We start from the raw sequence: 10,121 nt of genomic DNA, 5'->3' as shown, positions 1-10,121 counted from the left end.
ACCACTTCTTTCTCCACAGAGGGCTGGTTACCTGCTCCCCATGCTGTGCTGCCCAGTGCAGTAGTCTGGGAGCTGACCTTGTGCATGGAGACAGAGGCAAAAAAAGCATTGAGTACATTAGCTTTTTCCACATCCTCTGTCACTGTTGCCTCCCTCATTCAGTAAGGGGCCCGTACTTTCCTTGACCTTCTTCTTGTTGCTAACATACCTGAAGAAGCCCTTCTTGTTACTCTTAACATCCCTTGCTAGCTGCAACTCCAAGCCCTGGTCTACACTAGGACTTTAGGTCGAATTTAGCAACGTTAAATCGATTTAAACCTGCACCCGTCCACACAGTGAAGCCCTTTATTTCGACTTAAAGGGCTCTTAAAATCGATTTCCTTACTCCACCCCTGACAAGTGGATTAGCGCTTAAATCGACGTTCCCAGCTCGAATTTGGGGTACTGTGGACACAATTCGATGGTATTGGCCTCCGGGAGCTATCCCAGAGTGCTCCATTCTGACCGCTCTGGACAGCACTCTCAACTCAGATGCACTGGCCAGGTAGACAGGAAAAGAACCGTGAACTTTTGAATCTCATTTCCTGTTTGGCCAGCGTGGCAAGCTGCAGGTGGCCATGCAGAGCTCATCAGCAGAGGTGACCATGATGGAGTCCCAGAATCGCAAAAGAGCTCCAGCATGGACCGAACGGGAGGTACGGGATCTGATCGCTGTTTGGGGAGAGGAATCCGTGCTATCAGAACTCCGTTCCAGTTTTCGAAATGCCAAAACCTTTGTGAAAATCTCCCAGGGCATGAAGGACAGAGGCCATAACAGGGACCCGAAGCAGTGCCGCGTGAAACTGAAGGAGCTGAGGCAAGCCTACCAGAAAACCAGAGAGGCGAACAGCCGCTCTGGGTCAGAGCCCCAAACATGCCGCTTCTATGATGAGCTGCATGCCATTTTAGGGGGTTCAGCCACCACTACCCCAGCCGTGTTGTTTGACTCCTTCAATGGAGATGGAGGCAATACGGAAGCAGGTTTTGGGGACGAAGAAGATGAGGAGGAGGAGGAGGTTGTAGATAGCTCACAGCAAGCAAGCGGAGAAACCGGTTTTCCCGACAGCCAGGAACTGTTTCTCACCCTAGACCTGGAGCCAGTACCCCCCGAACCCACCCAAGGCTGCCTCCTGGACCCAGCAGGCGGAGAAGGGACCTCTGGTGAGTGTACCTTTTAAAATGCTATACATGGTTTAAAAGCAAGCATGTGAAAGGATTACTTTGCCCTGGCATTTGCGGTTCTCCTAGATGTAGTCCTAAAGCCTTTGCAAAAGGTTTCTGGGGAGGGCAGCCTTATTTCGTCCTTCATGGTAGGACACTTTTATCACTCCAGGCCAGTAACACATACTCGGGAATCACTGTAGAACAAAGCATTGCAGTGTATGTTTGCTGGCATTCAACCAAAATCCGTTCTTTCTCTCTCTGTGTTATCCTCAGGAGAGTGAGATATAATTCATGGTCACCTGGTTGAAATAGGGTGCTTTTCTTCAGGGACACTCAGTATAGCCCATTCCTGCTGGGCTGTTTGCCTGTGGCTGAACAGAAATGTTCCCCGCTGTTAGCCACAGGGAGGGGGGAAGGTTGAGGGGGTAGTCACGCGGTGGTAGGAGGCAAAATGCGACCTTGTAACGAAAGCACATGTGCTATGTATGTAATGTTAACAGCAAGGTTTACCCTGAAAGAGTGTAGCGACTGTTTTATAAAATGTGTCTTTTTAAATACCGCTGTCCCTTTTTTTTCTCCACCAGCTGCATGTGTTTCAATGATCACAGGATCTTCTCCTTCCCAGAGGCTAGTGAAGCTTAGAAAGAAAAAAAAACGCACTCGAGATGAAATGTTCTCCGAGCTAATGCTGTCCTCCCACACTGACAGAGCACAGACGAATGCGTGGAGGCAAATAATGTCAGAGTGCAGGAAAGCACAAAATGACCGGGAGGAGAGGTGGAGGGCTGAAGAGAGTAAGTGGCGGGCTGAAGAGAGTAAGTGGCGGGCTGAAGACAGGGCTGAAGCTCAAATGTGGCGGCAGCGTGATGAGAGGAGGCAGGATTCAATGCTGAGGCTGCTGCAGGACCAAACCAGAATGCTCCAGTGTATGGTTGAGCTGCAGCAAAGGCAGCTGGAGCACAGACTGCCACTGCTGCCCCTCTGTAACCAACCGCCCTCCTCCCCAAGTTCCATAGCCTCCACACCCAGACGCCCAAGAACGCGGTGGGGGGGCCTCCGGCCAACCAGCCACTCCACAACAGAGGATTGCCCAAAAAAAAGAAGGCTGTCATTCAATAAATTTTAAAGTTGTAAACTTTTAAAGTGCTGTGCTTAAAGTGCTGTGTGGCATTTTCCTTCCCTCCTCCACCACCCCTCCTGGGATACCTTGGTAGTCATCTCCCTATTTGTGTGATGAATGAATAACGAATGCATGACTGTGAAGCAGCAATGACTTTATTGCCTCTGCAAGCGGTGATTAAAGGGAGGAGGGGAGGGTGGTTAGCTTACAGGGAAGTAGAGTGAACCAAGGGGCGGGGGGTTTCATCAAGGAGAAACAAACAGAACTTTCACACTGTAGCCTGGCCAGTCATGAAACTGGTTTTCAAAGCTTCTCTGATGCGTACCGCGCCCTCCTGAGCTCTTCTAACCGCCCTGGTGTCTGGCTGCGCGTAACCAGCAGCCAGGCGATTTGCCTCAATCTCCCACCCCGCCATAAACGTCTCCCCCTTACTCTCACAGATATTGTGGAGCACACAGCAAGCAGTAATAACAGTGAGAATATTGGTTTCGCTGAGGTCTAAGCGAGTCAGTAAACTGCGCCAGCGCGCCTTTAAACGTCCAAATGCACATTCTACCACCATTCTGCACTTGCTTAGCCTGTAGTTGAACAGCTCCTGACCACTGTCCAGGCTGCCTGTGTACGGCTTCATGAGCCATGGCATTAAGGGGTAGGCTGGGTCCCCAAGGATACATATAGGCATTTCAACATCCCCAACAGTTATTTTCTGGTCTGGGAAGAAAGTCCCTTCCTGCAGCTTTTGAAACAGACCAGAGTTCCTGAAGATGCGAGCGTCATGCACCTTTCCCGGCCATCCCACGTTGATGTTGGTGAAACGTCCCTTGTGATCCACCAGAGCTTGCAGCACTATCGAAAAGTACCCCTTGTGGTTTATGTACTCGCCGGCTTGGTGCTCTGGTGCCAAGATAGGGATATGGGTTCCGTCTATAGCCCCACCACAGTTAGGGAATCCCATTGCAGCAAAGCCATCCACTATGACCTGCACATTTCCCAGGGTCACTACCCTTGATATCAGCAGATCTTTGATTGCGTGAGCTACTTGCATCACAGCAGCCCCCACAGTAGATTTGCCCACTCCAAATTGATTCCCAACTGACCGGTAGCTGTCTGGCGTTGCAAGCTTCCACAGGGCTATCGCCACTCGCTTCTCAACTGTGAGGGCTGCTCTCATCCTCATATTCATGCGCTTCAGGGCAGGGGAAAGCAAGTCACAAAGTTCCATGAAAGTGCCCTTACGCATGCGAAAGTTTCGCAGCCACTGGGAATCGTCCCAGACCTGCAACACTATGCGGTCCCACCAGTCTGTGCTTGTTTCCCGAGCCCAGAATCGGCGTTCCACAGCATGAACCTGCCCCATTAGCACCATGATGCATGCATTGGCAGGGCCCATGCTTTCAGAGAAATCTGTGTCCATGTCCTGATCACTCACGGGACCGCGCTGACGTCGCCTCCTCGCCCGGTATCGCGTTGCCATGTTCTGGTGCTGCATATACTGCTGGATAATGCGTGTGGTGGTTGATGTGCTCCTAATTGCCAAAATGAGCTCAGCGGCCTCCATGCTTGCCTTGGTATGGCGTCCGCACAGAAAGAAGGCGCGGAACGATTGTCTGCCGTTGCTCTGACGGAGGGAGGGGCGACTGACGACACGGCTTACAGGGTTGGCTTCAGGGAGCTAAAATCAACAAAGGGTGTGCCTGTACATCAAGGAGTATTTCAGGCAGGACTGCACGGAGGGTTCCAATAAGAAATGGTGCACCAAAGTTATCGTTGTTATTGGAACAAGGAGGTTAGCCTGGCCTCTGATTGATACATGGCTAGATTAACCTCGCTGCGCCTTCTCTGTGACTGACTGCAGTGTGATCTAGACAGGGGAGGAGGAAAATGAGTCCAAAACAAATCTGGTCTATGTCTTGTTCTGACCCACTCCATCGATCCTTTACATCTTTGGCTGGCAGCAGACAAAAAAGGCGCGAAATGATTGTCTGCCCTTGCTTTCACGGGGGGAGGGAGGGTGGGAACGGGGTCCTGACGATATGTACCCAGAACCACCCGCGACAATGTTTTAGCCCCATCAGGCATTGGGATATCAACCCAGAATTCCAATGGGCAGCGGAGACTGCGGGAACTGTGGGATAGCTACCCACAGTGCAACGCTCCAGAAGTCGACGCTTGCCTCGGTACTGTGGAAGCGCTCCGCCGAGTTAATGCACTTAATGCACTTAGAGCATTTTCTGTGGGGACACACACACTCGAATATATAAAACCGATTTCAAAAAAACCGACTTCTATAAATTCGACCTAATTTCGTAGTGTAGACATACACCAAGTGTGATTTGGCCTTCCTGATTTCACTCCTGCATGCCTGAGCACTATTTTGGTAACAGAGTTCCTATGGTATGGAGGGCTCTGCCTTGGGGTGAATCCTTAATTAATTGGATGTTTTTTACAAACATGGTTAAAACTGTGTTTGATGTGCATCTAAAAGATGAACCAATTGGGTATTTTCCTCCATATAATGTTGGGCCAGATCCTCACCCTGGGGTAATTCAATGGGTGCCAATTTACACCAGCCAGCGATCTGGCCTATAACATCATTATTTCTCCTCTACATTATACAGCCTATAATTATACTTATAATGAAGACATAAAGGTGCTTAGCTGTGACACTGCTGAGTATGCTTGAAAACTGAAAGCAAAAGGTCGGTAAATAGTTATTCAAACAGAAACATAGACTTTTATGTAACTCTTAAGCAAACATCTGGGATGTATTAGCAGGAGTGTTGTAAGCAGGACACGAGAAGTAATTCTTCTGCTCTAATGCACACTGATTAGGCCTGAACTGGAGTATTGTGTCCAGTTCTGGGTGCCACGTGTCAGGAAAGATGTGGAAAAATTGGAGAGAGTCCAGAGGAGAGCAACAAAAATGATTAAAGGTCTAGAAAACATGACCTATGAGGGAAGATTGAAAAAAATTGGGTTTGTTTAGTCTGGAGAAGAGCAGACGGGGGGGGGGGGGACACATGATAACCGTTTTCAAGTACATAAAAGGTTGTTACAAGGAGGAGGGAGAACAATTATTCTCCTTAACCTCTGAGGATAGGACAAGAAGCAATGGGCTTAAATTGCAGCAAGGGCGGTTTAGGTTGGACATTAGGAAAAACTTCCTATCTGTCAGGATGGTTAAGCCCTGGAATAAATTGCCCAGGGAGCTGGTGGAATCTCCATCACTGGGGATTTTTAAGAGCAGGTTGGACAAACACCTGTTAGGGATGGTCTAGATAATACTTAGTGCTGCCATGAGTGCAGGGGAGTGGACTAGATGACCTCTCGAGGTCCCTTCCAGTCCTATGACCTTATGAGGAATGACATCTGAGGCTACACCACATTTTTGTAATTATATGTTTTATTGATTTTGTAAAAAGGAAAATGATTTTCACAAAACAAACTGGAAAAAAATTATAAGACTAAAAGTTAACATTCAAAGTCTATGGTACACTTTTACACCACCATTGAAAAGCCAATTAATAGCTCCTCTATAGAGGAAATAATGACTATAAAATTGTATTCCCCCCTTTTATAAATAAAAAAAATTATAGGTTTAAAACAACATAGAAGTTATTTAATAACTAAAAAAGTCAGTCACCTTCACCACTAATAATTATACTGCAAGTAACGTACATTCTTTTTAACAAGGACACTGTCATGTAGTTTAGGGCCAAAACTTAGGTGGGGGGAGTTGTTTGTTTACCAGACTTTCAAAAAAAAGCGAACATTGATAGTGTTTGTTAAACTGTTTTAGTTGAATCAAACTCGTTTTTGTTCAGGTTTAACCATTTCCCGGCAACGCTTCACTCTAAACTGTACAGCACAGGCCTACTGCAGGAGAACGAGAAAGCAAAACTGTTTAGCGTGTTTTCATTTGTTCAAGTTGAGGGAAATGTAAAAAAACAAACAAACAGCATAAATAGCACTGAGAAGAAAAGTTCCAGGCCAGGAAGGCTCTTCTCCCCAGAGTCGGAGGGTGTTTGGATACGTTGCTTTGTTCTAGAAAAAGTGAATCAGATAATAACAATGACTGAGATTCTCAAAGCAGCCTAGGGCACATAAAACATAGACCTTCCACTCAGATTAATGGAAGGTACTTGTCTAAATCCCCTAAACTGCTTTGACAGTCTCCACCAATTATTTTCAGCTATTGTTGGTAGCACAATAAACACAAACATTAATAGCACAAGCCATACTTTTAATAGCATGATGATTTCTCATGACAGTGTCGTGCTTTCAGGAGCACCTAAGCTTAGAAAGAGAACAATCAGTGAATTACAGCACTATGTCTTGCAAATATGTGGCCTGGCACATCCTGTGGTGCTGCACTTATCTTTCCAGCCCTCTGCCTACTTGTCTCTGCAGCTGAAGTGGCTCTTCACATGAGTTACCCCGACTCAGAGAGGAGCGTCTTCCCACCTCACGTTAATTATAAGAAATTTTGAACCAGAAACTGTACATGTGATGTGCAGCTGAAAGGGCATTTTTGCTCAGGCCATGCTCCTTTGAGACCAGGCACAGAGGTGAGGTGCCGAGATCCCTGTTTTTGAGCATGTGTTGCCTGAGGAAGGCATGTGCCCCTGTTTTTGCAGAGACAAGTAATGCTGCTGTTTATTTTAGGTTTTCTCCTTCCCCAAGTTGCTGAGTTCAGCTGATGCTTTCCGCTTGACTCAGAACCAAACAAATGGCACCAGATAGGTAGAAAAATTGTCTTGCCATCACCTGGGCTGCGCTTTGGCCACTGTGTAATAAAAGACATTTACTGAATGTGAAACTGTCATTTTGGAGCATTCTAACTCACAAGCTTGAAGTTAAGCACGTTTGTAAGTGCATTGCTGAATCGGGGCTAAATATCAGAGGTTTGCTAAACAAACTCATCACATAGCATGAAATTCACCCTGTGCACTGGCAGCACAAGATCTAAGCACCACTTAAATCCCATCCAAATAGCATGTAAGCAGAACATAAGTGATGCACAGACATTGTGTTCACCTTGTGCAGTTGGGTGAATTTCATCCCTAGTGCATAATCTTTCTTCATGAGGAGGGAGAAAATACAGAGCGGGGCTGATCTGTAGAGTCAGTCAGAAAATTGTATTTACATTTTTCACTGAACAGTTTTCTGGGTTTTTTACATGCAAAACTGGAAACCAATTTTTTTCTCAGATTTTCATCAAAAACATGGAAAGCAACAAAAATCTTCCACAAAATTTCTCATTTAGTAACAAGATTGTTTTTCCTTCAAACATTTTTTGAATGACAAATTTCAACCAGCTCTATTGATCAGCTTTTTCCATATTTTGAAAGAGTGAATTGCCTAGATGCTACTTGATTGTTAACATTTCTAGTGTGTGCTAGATGAATTCCTGTTTTAGTCACGCAGATTACTACAAATGCTACCAGCAGGTTCTAAATTTTGATCATTGTAAGAATATGGGATGCAGTCTCTAAGTATAAAACACTTTTTAAGCTAGCCTCATTGGTGAGGACTATGCAGTTATGCTGATTTACACGAGCTGAGGATCTGGCTCCTACTGTTCTTGATCTTAGAGATTACTGCAACCTGATATTCAAGGTTGAAAGCTTTGCAGCACAATTGTCCAATTTCATGGAACAAGGAGTGTATGAAATGCAGTGCTCCCACATCATGGTAGATGCTATGCAAAAAGAGATTTTGTGTTCTACTTGCAAAATTATTTTGCACCGGATGGGCCACCAGCAACTTCCATTTATACCAGGTGAAGAACTGGCTCTATACCTGTAAAGTTAACAGACCACCTTTTCTCCCATTTCTCTATGAAGACTTCACCTGAGGAATCTCATTAATAGGTTGCTCCACAGCAAGCTGGTTCTCAAACACACAGTACGATTTATAATTTCCCACAATTCTTGCGTGAAAATTTGCCTCATCCAACTTATGCCAAATATCTGTTTCAATGTACACATTGAATGGGTCGTTTGAGTGCTCAAGCTTTTTGGAGCGGATGTTGCTAAGCATTGTTCCAAATGTGAAAAAGCCAAAGAAACCAAGCAACAAAAGCACATAGATGATTTCCAGATTGTCACTGGGTTTTCCAGCCTGAGAAGATGCAGAGTTATTTGTCTGGTCTACATATTCTTGTAATAATTTGGAGAGGAGTGAATTCAGTGCCGTATCATTAGACACCGTTGCCATCTTCTTCCGTCACTCTTTCCTTTCTGAAGTGGTGATTTCTAGAAAAGCATAAAAACCAGGTACACTTTTAAAACCCAATGTGGCAATAATTCTGTACAACTGATAAATATCCTGTCTGCCTTTCTTTCTTAGAGAAGAAAACTATTTCATGGGAGAATGCTGAACTTAGAAACAAAATATTTCGGACCATATCATCGGCTGGTGTAAATTGGCATAAATCTATTAAATTCAGTGAAGATGCATTTAATTTCAATTTCCATCAGCTGAGGACCTGTCCCTTCATGTGTAAATTTATAGTAATGTTTATTATGTAAGTACAAACACCCCAAATAAATTCATACTGTGCTCTCTGTCTGTTCCCCCACTGTGGAAACAGCAGGTGATGGAAGAAAAAGGCAGCAGCCTCCAGAGCAGGAGCTCCTAGGGTTTGGTGATGAAAAGTGCTTCCCTTCACCCACCCTACCTCCAATAAAACAAAAACCAACCACCCTCCTGTAACTGATTCACAGAGCCCTTCTCAAAGAAAGTCACCATGCAGCTGTGAATTTTGCTGGATGGTTAAGCTGACCTCTGGTGACATCCCTGCAAATCAGGTATACTGCCATATAAAGTGCAATCAAATCACTTTGGCACCCGGAATCAAAGATTTTTGGTAATCAATTCTATTTTGATTGAGAGTTTTACACAAGAAGCTTAATGATCATTTCCCCCTTTAGAGTTTCAACACCAGACATCCTGTGCAGTAAATCCTTTCAGTGGATAAGAACAATGTACCAGGATTGCAATACCCAAGTCTCCCTAACCAGACAATGTAACTGACATGTCACTTTAATCTTAGTACAATGCATAGTTTAGCTTTTGTAATAAATTAAAACTAACATTCCCGATCGTATTATGCCCTTAGACTTTTTGAATAGTAGGTATTGTAGTTCAAGGTGACTTCACTGACAGTAATCTTGTAACAAGATAGGAGCTGTCAGTTCTTTATACAGTTTTAATTATGTGAAAACAGAGTGGTTCATTTACACAGGCTCTTCTGATTTAAATGAGATTTTTTTTAGCCATGTACTGTATTTTATTCACTTACATCAAGGGTAAATTTGCTCCTGGGCAGAAGGCCAGCACAAGGTTTATGCAGGTCTTACATGCTACTTGAGCTTTATTTTGAGGGCTTAAGTAGAACTTGAGTGATGCATAGATCTTGTGCTGGCCCTTTGTACAGCAGTGATTTTCACTCCAAACACTCAGTTTAGGAGTAATGGCACTCAAATATGTGCTATCTTGTGAGACTGGTTTAAATTTTCTGTTTCTAGATAGTGTATGACTAATGCTGGGCATAGTTGTTGCGTGAAAGGTTGGGGTTTTTTTTTGGTGAAAACTGCAGATTCAGTGACATCAAAACCTTTGCAAATTCATGTCAATTTTGTCAAATTCTTTTGCCTGAAAAGAAAACCCATTTTTTTATTTTTTGATCCAAAAAAACCCCAACAAAAGTTATGATGTTTTTATTTGAAATGACTTCTACCCTCCGCCCCCGCATTTTACTTTAACTTAAAAAGGAAACAATCCAAAACAAAAA

The 10,121-nt window shown here is 44.6% G+C and overlaps 2 protein-coding genes across 2 annotated transcripts; one reads left to right on the top strand and one right to left on the bottom strand.

Annotated features, from left to right (window-relative positions):
* Positions 1 to 617: 617 nt before the first annotated feature.
* On the top strand, positions 618 to 6,421 carry LOC311519021 (uncharacterized protein; the record flags this gene model as incomplete). Its single annotated transcript, XM_084625160.1, has 3 exons — positions 618 to 1,200; positions 1,788 to 2,310; positions 6,148 to 6,421. The coding sequence occupies 3 exons, from the start codon at positions 618 to 620 to the stop codon at positions 6,419 to 6,421; spliced, it is 1,380 nt and encodes a 459-aa protein (XP_084481286.1).
* Positions 6,422 to 8,161: 1,740 nt separating this feature from the next.
* Positions 8,162 to 8,542, bottom strand: KCNE1 (potassium voltage-gated channel subfamily E regulatory subunit 1; the record flags this gene model as incomplete). The annotated part of the gene is made up of 1 exon (XM_084625043.1): positions 8,162 to 8,542. One exon carries the CDS (start codon positions 8,540 to 8,542, stop codon positions 8,162 to 8,164), a length of 381 nt encoding a protein of 126 aa, XP_084481169.1.
* Positions 8,543 to 10,121: the final 1,579 nt, after the last annotated feature.

Source organism: Lepidochelys olivacea (genome assembly GCF_965140295.1).
Source record: "Lepidochelys olivacea isolate rLepOli2 genome assembly, chromosome: 1".
NCBI classification, from domain to species: domain Eukaryota; kingdom Metazoa; phylum Chordata; order Testudines; family Cheloniidae; genus Lepidochelys; species Lepidochelys olivacea.
The sequence above is the reverse complement of the archived record's forward strand: the minus strand, read 5'-3'. Positions and strand labels throughout refer to the sequence as shown.